The sequence below is a fragment of the Acomys minous genome, assembly GCF_964271855.1.
Source record: "Acomys minous genome assembly, chromosome: 13".
Taxonomy (NCBI): domain Eukaryota; kingdom Metazoa; phylum Chordata; class Mammalia; order Rodentia; family Muridae; genus Acomys; species Acomys minous.
Genome location: NC_140495.1, coordinates 102,117,281 through 102,130,703, shown reverse-complemented (window position 1 = coordinate 102,130,703; position 13,423 = coordinate 102,117,281). Strand labels below are relative to the sequence as shown.

The window sequence follows — 13,423 nt, the reverse complement described above, 5'->3', positions numbered from 1 at the left end:
CTGAGGCCTCACCTGGCTGAGGATTTTGCAGGACCCAGCAGAGGAAGCTGGTCCCAGGCCCTGACCCTGACCCTGACCCTGAGAACTGCCGGTTCATGGCTGTTGGTAGTCATATGGCCTGTGTCTCCAATGAGCAGTGTTCAGTTCTGCACAAGCAACGGGAGAGATGAACGCCTGGTGGTAGGCTGCTGCGGCTGGCGTAGTGTACTCTATAGACAGCTGTTTTCCAGTTCTGAGAGGTTTTCATTGATCATAATGTTGCCCTGGAAAATTTAATTAGACAAATAATATATGACTACATTGTAATTAAGGAAGTCAGACATGTTTATACACATACATAGACTTAAATATGACAGATCCTGTCTTGTCACCAGATTTGACCATTATTCAATTTAATTTCTCAAATAGTTTTCTATATATTTGCACACATGCAATTGCAAGTTTCATTTGCATTTGTGGTACTACAGGATTGAACCCAGGGCCCTGGGTATGTTTGGCAAGTGTTCTGCCACTATGGTACCCCTCTAGGTTCCTTTAATTAAAAAAACCAAATAAATAAATTGAGTAAGGCACAGCTATTTATGATGCTTGCTGTTATTTTCAGTGCTGACTGGCTCAGAGTGTAAGCATGCTTTCCCTGACACTGATTTCTCACAGGGTTCTGAAGAACCTTCCACAATGCCTTGTGGCTGTCTGCCATCTCCACTGTTGAACTTCCTTCTCTCTCAGACCCTGACCCAAATGATAGGGCTGTCTCTCTCCTCTCCCTCCTCCTGGCACTAGTGGAGGTTTACGGGTTGACTCTCCTGTTTTGCCCCCTCCTCAGACTTCAACAAAGAAAGGAACAACTGAAGGTGTTGTTTTAGTTGCTCTGTCTTCAACATTAGGCCTGGGACACCGTCTATCTATGCTGTTTGGCACCTTTCCCTAGCCCATACTATTGCTGCATAGAGTGGATACCCTGTGATTATTTCCATGAACATGAAGGGTAACTCTACGCCCTCCACCCCACTTACCAGCGTTGTAGCAAAAACCCTCACCATGTCTAAGCCTGCAGTAGTATGTACTGTACCTGCCCACTTGTCAGGGATTGGCTGTTTGAGCTGTCTTGCAGAAAGCTCTGACTTGCTGAGGAACTGCTTGTCACTTCCCCTGCAAGATCTCCTGAGCCTGAGACCAGATGCTGTTAGACCCTGGCCAGAAAGGTTGAACAGCATCCAGTTAGAGGCTGGAGGCTATGGGGCTGCTATGGACAGGGACTACTCAAGGTATGGGCAGGGTGCTGACCCATAGTAACGCACTTATTTTATCATAATGTGGACATTGACTTGTACCTCTGTCCCCACAGGGAGAAGGCCTGCCTGGTGGATGAGGACTCCCACTCTTCAGCTGGGACACTGCCTGGCCCCGGAGCCTCCCTCCCCTCCTCCTCTGGCCCAGGTCTGACATCCCCACCTTACACAGCCACTCCGATTGACCACGATTACGTCAAATGTAAAAAACCCCATCAGCAGGCGACGCCGGACGGTATAGTCCCTGTTCTCCCTACTGTGCCCAGGGCGGCACACCAGTTGTGGGGAGGGTGCTTGAGCGACTTTATTTGTCGCCTTGTTTTGGTGAGGGTGGTGCTGGGTCTGGGGTGACACGGGCAATGTTGCGGACGTTCATTTACCTCATGGATTCACGGTGCTTCTTGTGCTTCCAAGACATGCTCAGAGTCGCCATCTGCCTGCTTGCTACCTGGGAGGCAGAGAAGGAGCAGGTCTGGCCCAGGCAGCTATCTTTGAGCTTGTATTTTCCTACCTGCAAAACTGGGGTGCTGACACCTTTGAGTGGCATTTGGAAGACCCTGTAGGCTGCCTGGAAGTGATTGTTGGCACTGTCCGCTCTCCATGTGGCCTACATCTGTCTGCAGCTCATTGTCATGGCTCTGTCCTTTGATGGTAGGTAGGCCATAACTAATACTAACCCTGTCACCCTTGGGCATCCAGATGGGATGCTGGTGGAGTCAGCTAGGACCGTTTGTTCCTAAGGCTGTTCCATGTGGGATGAGGCAGGTGGCGACTGTTTAGTCACATCCCTTACTAACAGTAGGAGGCTTGCATGCTGGCCCATAGCTTGCTCTTTCCATGTTCTCACCTGTACAGTAACAAGCCGGTGCAGAGTACTTGGGGCAGGCGGATTGATGGACTCAGAGGATCATTGAAGTATAACCCTAGAGAAGTGGTGATCTGCTGAAAGACACCCTCACTCCATGCACTCATCTCATCTGGGCTGTGGGGAAACAGGGTGTGCTCTGCCCTCCAAGATGGTGATGGGACACTCCTGAGTAAGGAAGATGGGCGCCAGGGCTGTGTTCCCATGCCAGGTGGTTCTTAGGAGAAGGATGGATTCTCTGGTGCCATGGTAGCTCTCACTTTGAGGTCCAGCAGAGAGCTGAGGGGGCAGGGCTTATGCTACCTTGGCTCCAGAACGCTGCTGAGGGCTGCCTTGTATACAGATCGCTGGAGAGCATGGGTGTTTGTTCCAGCTTGCTGCGCTGAGAGCAGTTTCAGAAAAGCTCCAGGGAAGGACGACACCGTGGCTAGGGCTCCCCTCCTCTGGGGCTGGTGTTTGGTGATTACCTGAGAGAGCAGAACACTTGAGCTTCTCCTAGGTTTGGTTGGGGCTACCGTATGTGTGTTGAGAAGGGACTGAGATTCTGTGTGTGTGCTGTATCTGCACTACCTCCCAGTGGGTTGTGTCTTTGAAAAGTCATTGTGTGTTTATATCTCCAGAGCAAAAATGAGAGAAACTGATCCCCAGACCCTCCAGTTTCCAGCTCAGCACATCTCCTTATGTCCTTTGCCTCTTCTTAGTTAATTCAAATTACTTGGGAGGACCACCCTGTTTCAACCATTGACTTTTGAAGATACTAAGAAAACAGAGTAAGAGTAGACCCTTGTTCTGTGAGTTTCTGGTAGATACTTTTGTTGAGGATTCAGCCACCATGCCAGAGTTTTCAGGAGACGGAACTACCTTTCTCAGTGTCGATGTGAACCTGGCATGCGCTCCTGTACTTGGGAAAGCCTGTGCCAGCTCTGCAGCCTGACCCCCAGCCCCCAACCCCAGCCAGCTGAGACTGCACGTACCATGGGCTTGGCTGCCAGCTCAAAGGATTGAATGTGCTTCTAGGAGCAGGAAGGAGGGAGGCAGGAGTGCCTCAGAGGAGCCCATGTCATCACTTGGCACTGATGGCCTTGCTAGCCCATGTGTGCAAATGAATGACCATAGAGCTATTAGGAAACCGCTGCAGAGCTCAGGACCTGGGTGCTGGCCATGACAAGTTTATGGGACTAACCTAACAATTAGTTGTTCTGGAAGTTGGCAGGACAATTAAGTTCAGATATACTTTCAGGGGTTTCAAAAATGATTCCTGTTAACTGTGGAGCCACTGGGTTTCCACACCTCAGTTTTCTCCAGCTCCAGTGTATAGAGAGCATTGCACTTTCAGAACCCCTAGCCTCTTCACCCTCTGCACCCCTAAAGAGATGTCTGTAACAAGAAAATAATTAGAGCCCTAAAAGTAACCACACTCTTCAGATGTTGTGGTGACCTTTTCACCAGTTTCCCTAGTTCCTAGGGAAAGGTCCAGACCTTAGACAGTAGTGAGCAGATTGCAAGTTAAGGCATTTGCTGGTAGCTTGAAGCCACACTACCCACGGCTACTCCTGCTCCATGACCAAAGGCAGGATAGTAACACTTCCTCCTGAGTCAGAGTCACCTCCCAGGACAAGGAGGGTGATAGGTGCTTCTAGCCTGATACCACATGGCGTAGGGAGTCATTTGAGGTCAGATGGAGGGGCAAGGGCAGTACAGGCCCTGGAAGTCAGTGGACGGCTGAATCCCAAACTAGCTCCATCGATTACATGCTCAACTTCCTTAGACAGGGCCTTGTTTGTTTGTCTCAAGGGTTTTAAAAGTATTTGCACAGCCTGGCCTCTTCTTAGTTGTAGTTCTTGAGGTCACCAGTGAACATGAACTGGGTAATACCTCGTAGTGTGAGAAGCCCAGGCCCTGGAGTATTCTCGGTTTTTACCCCAACTTTCTAGCTCAAGTATGGCCTCAGCAGATGTGGAGGCAGCGCCAGATGACTCATCAGGTGGAGACAGGTAACTTGCCATTCGATCCAAGACCCAGCTTCCCTGTCTGAACTGTGCTGCCTGCACTAGAGATGAACACTTCCTATCACACTTGGCGAGAGCCTTGGGATTGGCCCTTGAGGCCACAGCAGCCAGGTCCCAAGGGCACCCTAGACTGACCAGACTGAGATGGAGAGGGAGAGGGGTAGATGAGTGTCCAGCTGCTGCTGCTGCTCTCCCAACTCAACTAACTTCCTCAGGTGTGTCTCCTGGAACTGGCCCATATACTTTACATTGAGACTTCCCGCCTAGGCAAAGGGAGACATGCGAAGTCCATTGTAACCTTTAAGGGGCTCCCAGTCATTGCAGTGTGTAATAGTTGATTAGACTCTTGTTCTGCCCCACATGCTAGTTGGTGCAGGTATGTGCACATGTGTGCATGTGTGAGCAGTTAGGCTTCTGAGCGCAGCACCATGCTCTCAGTTACGGAGTTTCAATCCCTAAAAGAAAATGAAGCTGAGAGCAGGCCAGCCTTCCTGTGTGTCAGGGCAGAGCTGAAAGAGTAGAGTCAAAGTCTTTTCCCTGGCCAGGTAGTGCGAGGCTCACTTCACAGATTGTGCTCGGTTTCTGTCCTGGTTGGCGGTGCCTCAGTGAAAGGTGTTTGGAATAGGGCCTTTGCTAAGTGGCTTTTGCCTTCATTTGATTGGTAAATTGACTTGCAGGATATGTCAATAGCAGTATTTGTTGGATGGAGAGCCTTATTGTTTGTCTGTGATGCTCCATGTCACTTGAGAATCTCAAACCCAGGAAGGGCTTCTCAGAGGTCAGAGGGCTTGTACTGTGGCTAGTCTGAGATTCTTTAACTAGCGTGTGCCCAAATCCACCCAGGTCTTCAGGCAGCACTATATGTCAGTCGCATAGAACAGCCCTGTAAGCTCAGAAGAGGTAGGCTCAGGTCACTCATATAGCTGAGAAGTGGGGTTAACCAAGGGCCAATATTGGAGATGTGAGGTTCCGTATCCTAGAGGCCTGGCTTGGTTAGCCAAGTTTTGTGGACTGTATTGGCAGAGGGGAAAAGAATAGGAGGAGGGAGTTGCAGGTGTGGCCCACTCAACCCCATTATCTGCATGGACAGAGCTCCCAAGGAGCCCCATACCCCTCGTTGTAGAGGGGGGCTTCATAGGGAACCTAGGGTACCATACCCTCTTCATGGCCATCCATCCTCACTCACCATTCTGTCACTGTTGTGCGCTGTTTGTTTTCATTCTCACCTGTCCACCCACACTGCCTTCACCAATATTGCCCGTGCTGCCCCTAACCCTGACCACACTCTGTCCTCCAGGCTGTCTTTCTGCTTGCACCTGTCACGGCTCGCTTCAGGGAACAGTGCAGACCGCATGCTCAGCCCTCAGTCCGGCTCCCTGCTTCCCCTGTGACCAGGAGCACCTTCATGTCTGCTGGTCCTGTGATTTCGAGAATGTGTGTTTGATGTGCTATGCTTGGCTTCTGCCAGCTGCCCATTTCCCAGTTCTGGCCTGATGCAAAGGCAGTGGTAGCCTCTCCCCCGCAGTTCTCCTGCCTCCCTGCCTGGCAGGTAGTTCGGGCCTGGATTTCCATTGCTTTGTTCATTCGTTCTTAAAACAACAACAAAAAGGCAACAGAGTCTTAAGATCCAAATTCCCTGTATGAGAAAAAGTGTAAAAACTGTAGATTGTGCACAGTACCCAAAACCCTGAGGTGGGTCCTGTGTTTGTAGTTCACAGTGCCCTGACTACTAAGGGCCCCCGGGTTGCAAATGATTCTTTAGTCTGTCCTGACCCTGGTCTTCACCTTGCCCTCCTAGGGGAAGGGCAGGCTGGCTTTTATAGGTGCTCCGTATTCCTGTAAATAGACCTGCCCAAAGTGGGAGAGACTCTCAGGGGAGTGCATGCTGTTGGAGATGGCCAGTTGCCTCCTTCCTGCTCCGCTCTCTTATTTTTAACCTTTCTAAGAACCTCTTTCAGGCCATTGTGATGATGGCAGTTCAGCAGCTCCTGCTGTGTGCTAGGCATGGAAGAGGGCACCATGGGGAAAGTCAGGATGAGAGTGCCCTGACCCCTGCTTTGCTTGGACCTGCACGATCCTAGGTGGTGCCGTGAGAGAAGGTTGTTTCTCTAGGGGCTGTTGATTGGGATAACTACTATCAGTCTACAGGATATTGGGGGAGATTTGGGGACCAAAGACATTGTGGATTAGAGAGCCCTGCAGTGTCGGGATGCTGGGTGGTGAGGTGACACAAAGGCTTGTGCAGTGTCGGGATGCTAGGTGGTTAGGGTGGCACAAAGGCTTGTGCAGTGTCAGGATGCTGGGTGGTGAGGGTGACACAAAGGCTTGTGCAGTGTCGGGATGCTGGGTGGTGAGGTGACACAAAGGCTTGTGCAGTGTCGGGATGCTGGGTGGTGAGGTGACACAAAGGCTTGTTCAGTGTCGGGATGCTGGGTGGTGAGGTGACACAAAGGCTTGTGCAGTGTCAGGATGCTGGGTGGTGAGGTGACACAAAGGCTTGTTCAGTGTCGGGATGCTGGGTGGTGAGGTGACACAAAGGCTTGTGCAGTGTCAGGATGCTGGGTGGTGAGGTGACACAAAGGCTTGTTCAGTGTCGGGATGCTGGGTGGTGAGGTGGCACAAAGGCTTGTGCAGTGTCGGGATGCTGGGTGGTGAGGGTGACACAAAGGCTTGTGCAGTGTCGGGATGCTGGGTGGTTAGGGTGGCACAAAGGCTTGTGCAGTGTCGGGATGCTGGGTGGTGAGGGTGACACAAAGGCTTGTGCAGTGTCGGGATGCTGGGTGGTGAGGTGACACAAAGGCTTGTGCAGTGTCGGGATGCTGGGTGGTGAGGGTGACACAAAGGCTTGTGCAGTGTCGGGATGCTGGGTGGTGAGGGTGACACAAAGGCTTGTGCAGTGTCGGGATGCTGGGTGGTGAGGGTGACACAAAGGCTTGTGCAGTGTCGGGATGCTGGGTGGTGAGGGTGACACAAAGGCTTGTGCAGTGTCGGGATGCTGGGTGGTTAGGGTGGCACAAAGGCTTGTGCAGTGTCGGGATGCTGGGTGGTTAGGGTGGCACAAAGGCTTGTGCAGTGTCAGGATGCTGGGTGGTGAGGTGACACAAAGGCTTGTGCAGTGTCGGGATGCTGGGTGGTGAGGTGACACAAAGGCTTGTGCAGTGTCGGGATGCTGGGTGGTGAGGTGACACAAAGGCTTGTGCAGTGTCGGGATGCTGGGTGGTGAGGTGGCACAAAGGCTTGTGTGGGGAAAGAACTTGGGAGAACAGCTGTGCTCTAAGAGGGCAGGATCTCTTCTGGAAGCAGTGGAGTGACAGGGTCACAGGGACTCCTGTTTGGCTCCAGACACACAGGTTCTCCTTGTCTTTTATTGAAAGAGCCTTCCTGGGAAGTACACCAGCTAGCCATGAGTTCAGAGCAGGCTGTTCACTAACCTTAGGAATGTGAGACGCCTGTTGAATTCTCTCTGGTCAGTGTCTCTCCTGACCTGAGACACAGAGTGAAAGAGACATAGAGAAGCCACTTTCTCCTCCCTGTGAATATCAGGCTTCCAGCACTGCAGTCTGAGCAAGGTGAAGCTTGAAGGGTCTGGCATTGCTTCACTGACCCAGGAAAAGTAGCTAACAGGGTGAGAATGCAACCTGCTTCCCTATAGTATGATGCCCTGCCACCCACCTGCTGCTTGCTTCTCTCTTACCAACAGAGCCTCTGTGCTTCTGATGTCTCTTGTTCGTGCCTTTGCAGTCTCCTCAGTTTCCCTATGGGCCCAGTGCCTATGGGCACCTCTGTTTCCCACGGCCAGGCCTGTCCCTGGTGGACCCATCCTTTCCTGGTGGCTGGCTAGCAAAGCTAGAATGGATTTTGCTTAGTTGGAAATTTCTCAGAATGTTGATTCTACTTGAGTGTGTGGTTTTTAGAAACTTGTTTTCTGATTGGTAGACATTCTGGTCTCTTTAGGTTTACTGGTCAGAGCCAATTCTGTCTCTGATGGTATGGTTGCATGTATCTTTCTGCATATTCATTGGCCTAAGCTTAGAAAATAAACAAGAACTATTGTAATCTGACTCCTGGAGCAAGTGGCTCACGTTCAAGGAGATCCTGGAAGCTTGCATCTCATAAGGAAACTCAGTCAGATTGTCTGCTCATCATGTGGTGGTAAGCATAATTAAACTGGGTGAAGGACTCAAAACAGAGCTTCCTCTCAGAGCTGATGGCACAAGCTGCCTTTCTGTCACCAAGCCAGCCCCTTTCCCTCTTTGTGGTGCTCTCATTCCTTTGGATCCTACGCTGGGGATGGAGGGTGCCAGGGCTTCATCACCAGGTGCCCAGCCTCCGTGCATCCCCCTCAGGATTGAAAGAGGGCAGGCTGCTATGGCTCCTGTGCTTTTGTGTGATTAAGGGGATCAGATAGTTCTGATCTTGCCCCAAATCTTCCTTACTGTGAAAAGTTGCCATGTAAGCAATTTTTTTATTTTTATTTTTTGGAGACAAGGTTTCTCTGTGTAATAGTCCTGGCTATCCTGGAACTCTCTGTAGACCGAGCTGGCCTTGAACTCACAGAGATCCACCTGCCTCTATTTTTTTAAATAAGAACTTCATGGTCAGCCTGTAGCCTACTTGCTGGTGCCAGTCATCTTCCTGTTGACCACCAGGCAGCTTCTTCAGAAAAGTACACCCCCAAGTTCTGAGACTCGGGCTAAACTGGGCTGTGTGTGGTTCTTAAGGGTCCCACTTAGTTAGTGTGTCAGTCTCCTGTAATTCTTCTCACTCCCCCAGGGAAGGGTGACCAATTGCGTTTGTTTGTTTTTTGAGACAGGGTTTCTCTGTGTAGCCTTGGCTGTCCTGGACTCACTTTGTAGACCAGGCTGGTTTTGAATTCACAGAGATCTGCCTTCCTCTGCCTCCCTGAGTGCTGGGATTACAGGCATGAGCCACTGCACCTAGCTGACTGAAACTTTTTCATCTATTTTATGAATATGATTATTTTACCTGAGTATATGTCTGTGCACTGCATACGTGTCTGGTGCCCAGGGAGGTTAGAAGAGGATGTTGGATCCCCTAGGACAGGAATTACAGATGGTTACAAGCTGCCCCGTGGCTGCTGGGAATGGAGCCCGGATCCTCTAGAAGAGCAGCCAGTGCTCCTAACTGCTGAGCCATCTCTCCAGCCCATGGGCTGAATCAGATAGTCCTCAGTCAGATAGACTTTCTGTAGGTATCTTGCTGTCTCAAGTCCAGGCCACCCTACAGGCTTTGTCCCAGGACCCTTTCAGAGATGAAGCTGGTGGCTGAGACAGGCAGCAGAGACCACTACTTGCCTCTGTCCACATGTGGTCCTCTGCAGGCCACCAGGGCAGCAAGCAGTCTTTGCTTTAGAAGCATTAGCCAAACACCCACTCACAGCACTGCAAGGCCACAGCACGTTGAGTGCTCAGTGTCTGCCTCCTTTGGACCCTCAGCTGCAGGATCCCAGGTAAGGTCTGTAGCATGGCAGTTGTGTAGAAGAGGTAGGGCTGACGCTCAGCTTTTAGCTGTGTGCTCTCAGCTGATGCCCTAGCCCCATGGGTCTGTACACTCCCTAGTTTCTTTTACCAGTGTGCCTGAGCCGTGCACTGTGCATGTTGGGACCAAGCTGAATTCAGCTATCCAAGAAACATGTAGTATTGGCCAGGGAGGGTAAGTCCCTTCCTGAGGGTACAACCTGAGTAGGAGCCCCACTCAAAAAGAATCTGACCCTGCTCTCCCAGAGGTCTCCCCAACTTCTAGCCTTCTTCAACGTACTGTCTCTTGCTTGGTGAGGAGAAGACTGCCCTGCCAAGGGCCTTCTAGGAGTGGAGGAAACAGTGCTCAGTAGCATCCCTGTCCTTTTGCCCCACTGGCGAGCCTTAAGTGCAAGGCCTCCTGCTCAGGAGGAGAGGCTGCCCCAGGCTTCCCACGTAGGCCTCTTTGTGGTTCCCAGCCAATTGATCTGACCTTGGAGTCTCAGGCTGGCTTTGTGTTCTGGGAGAGCTGCTAGGCTCTGTTGCTGTCTGCTTGATTTCACTCACCTCTGAGCTGGTCATTTGTCAGCTGGTGGCAGAAAGAGGGATGTTTTTATTATCTTTGTCTGTTTGCCTCCCCAAGGTCCTCAGTCAGCGCTGTACCAGAGAAGATGCGACTCCCTAGGAGAGGAGATGGAGAGGCTCTGTTGTATGTATGCCCACCAAAGCCAACTGTTTATTTTTTAGTTTGGTTTCTACAAGGTAGCTTAGGCTGGCCTCAAGTCACAGAGATTCTCCTGCCTCAGCCTCCTGATTTCTGGAGTTATAGGTGTGAGCCACCACCACTCGAGGCTGAGAGCCACACTAAGAGCTTTTCATTTTTCTTCACCCTGTTGGTCTGAAAGAAGTGAAACTTGGCTTCCTTCTGACTAGTTGAGTTCTTGTTTGTTTGTTTGCTTCTTTGTTTTTTCGAGACAGGCTTTCCCTGTGTAGCCTTGACTGTCCTGGACTTACTTTATAGACCAGGCTGGCCTTGAACTCACAGGGATCCGCTTGCCTCTGTCTCCTGAGTGCTGGGATTAAAGCTGTGCACCACCATGTTGGGCTCTAGTTGGGTTCTTGATGTGGAGCCATGAGTGTCTTCTTGGAGTTTACAGTCAGGGTTACTTTAAATCACCCACTATGTCATACTCAGCACACCTCAAGGAACATACAGAAGTGGAATCCTGAACTTTGCATCCATTCATGTCTCTTATTTGAAGAAATGCACCTCTGCTGGGTGTGGTAACTCCTGTCTGCAGTCGCAGTAATCAGGAGCCTGAAGTAGGAGGGTCCCAAGTTCGAGGCCATCATAGGCTATATACGAGAAGGGAGACAAGGAAAGGAGCATCAAGATGGAAGGCTCATCAGGAAGACACACATGCCAAGCCTGAGGACGTGCACGCTAGGAGAGAACCAGTTACCTCTTTGACCTCCATGTACACACTGTGGCACATGCATGCATGTGTTCACATATACAATAAAAAGAAAGATGTGTAATTTAAAGTTTTTAATCTTGGGCCTGGAGAAGATGGCTAAAAAAGCACTTGCTTTTCTTCCAGAGGACCTAGTTCAGTCCTCAGCATCCATGCCATGTGGCTCACAACCTCCTCTAACTCCAGCTGCACCTCTGGCCTCTGAGATATCACCTGTGCCGAGGTGCACATACTCACTTGTACATACACATCTACACATACTTAAAAATAACAAAAATATATCTTTGGCTATTTTAGTCTGAAAGAAGCAGGAGGGAGGATACTTGTTGTCTTTCTAGCCAAGGATGACCTTGAGCTGGTCCTGTTGCCTCCTAGTGGGTATGGCAGTTACAGGGGCACACTCAGTTTATGTGGCGCTGGGAACTGAGCCTAGAGCTGTATGCATGCCAGACAGGACTCCTACTGACTGGCCTACATCCCGGCCCTTGCTGTCTTCTATTTCTAATGCATGTAAGCCCCCAGAATCCCACAGGTAGGCAACAGCCTTGCCAGTGCCCCTCCCGCCCTAGCTTCCCACTCTCTGTTGTGTACAACTTCCAACCCCCCAGCCCTGCCTAGCACTGAGACCTGCAGGTGTTGCCACAGGACTGTGGTGGTTCTGGCTCCATCAGGTTGCTTTTCTTAGGGCTGCTTTATGCTGTGATCATCCCTGAGGAGAGAACTGGAGCTACCACCACATCCTCAGGACCAGTGGCAGCCTGTGCTCTGCCTGCTCTTAGAGGCTCTCATACCTGTGAGACGCTTGGGGAAGAGCCCAGGAAAGTGCATGCCTGACCCCTCCTGGTCCCTCTGCTATGGCTGCCTTTGGCTGTCAGTGTTACTTCAAGGCTTAAGAGAGGGTCAGTCTTCTCTCAGTTGGGCGTTGTTCTAAAATGGAGCACAAGCCTCCATTCTCTCATCTCTTCTTGCCCACACCATTTCTGCTGTAGTCTGGCTGTCTTCCCTACAGTGCTGGCAGGTCCATGGTCCCCTCGTGTTGACGTGTTGAGAAGCATTAGCTCATTAGGAGTAAATACCCATTTGCTTAAGTCAATCCTCTGTTTGTATAATGATCACAGCTGGGATTCCACCAAACTGGCAATTCCTTTAGGCCCAGAGCCTAACAGCTCGAGAGCCAGTGAGCTGGTGGGCAGTCTGCCAGTGGGTGAGATTATCCTGTCGAGGCTTGCTTCCTGAACTCAGTGTTGGGTATGCCTCTCAGTCTGCAGTGAGGTTAGCTTGTTTCCTGTTGCCTGAGCTAAGCTGGCCCTGGCCTGGGACCTTAACAACAAGAGCATGGCCTGCCATTTTCTGGAGGCCTTGAGGCCTCTCTAGCATTGCACAAGCTCTCTGCCTTCTCTGTCCAGGCCAGAATGAATGTTATAGGACTTGAAAGATCATTATGCTGTCCCTGTGGCGATCCATGTCCAGGAGTAAGGATAATACAATTTCTGATAAAAAATATGAAAGTGGGGTATGGGGCGGCGTGATGGCTAAGGCAGGAGAGTCACCCAGCCATGTTTATCTAGCATGTCAGGAGCAGATCTGAGATTGGAATGTGGGCCTGAGATATGTCAGTTCAAAGTTCTTCAACAAGGGTCAGCAAGATGGCTCCGCAGGCACAGGCACTTGCTGTGCATCCTGCCTACCTGAGTCCCGTCCCCAGAGCCTCATAAAGATGATAGGAGATAACCGATGCCACAGAACTGGCCTTTGGCCTCCATATATATGCTGTGGTCCTCCCACACACATGTGTGCATGCCTATGCACATGCACACAAACCAATACTTTTTTTTTTTAAAGTTACTGCACTGATTTTTATATGATAACTGGAAATGTCATGGTCTTTGTCAGTATTCTCTCTCCTCAGAGATAGCAAATGGGCTGTCTGACTTCTGCAGAGGGAGAAATGATTCCTTTATAGGGGAGACTCAGTTTGGAATTTCTTCTGAGTGTAGCAGGCCTGGCCTTCACCCCTCATTCAGGGTTTATGAAGCTCCACAGTCTGACCCTGAAAGTGAGGGAAGAGCCCTCTGTCAAGTATGACAAATCTGGTCAGCTCCCCGCTTCCAGCTTGGGTCTCATCTATGGCACAGATGCTCTGTTCTTGCTGTGTCTGGCCAGCTGACGCTCATGACCTATCACTTACTGGGCTGTGGACTTAACAGCAATCTGTACCCAGCTGCATGTTGACACCTTTGCCCCAGGGCAAAGCTGATTCTCAGTGTTCCTCTGCATGCCTATCTACTTGAGGTCAGGGTTTAGG

General features: G+C 50.7%; 1 protein-coding gene across 8 annotated transcripts in view; it reads left to right on the top strand.

The window, feature by feature from the left end:
* The window catches only part of CABIN1 (calcineurin binding protein 1), a 126,682-nt gene that overhangs the window by 54,576 nt on the left and 58,683 nt on the right, over window positions 1-13,423 (top strand). For 5 of the 8 annotated variants that reach the window (XM_084753120.1, XM_084753122.1, XM_084753123.1 and 2 more), the window contains 2 exons: window positions 1,349-1,527; window positions 10,287-10,352. In XM_084753120.1, coding sequence (XP_084609246.1) covers window positions 1,349-1,527; window positions 10,287-10,352 — 245 coding nt within the window. The remainder of the gene's footprint in view (window positions 1-1,348; window positions 1,528-10,286; window positions 10,353-13,423) is intronic. The other 3 variants (XM_084753125.1, XM_084753126.1, XM_084753124.1) reach the window with 3 other exon arrangements.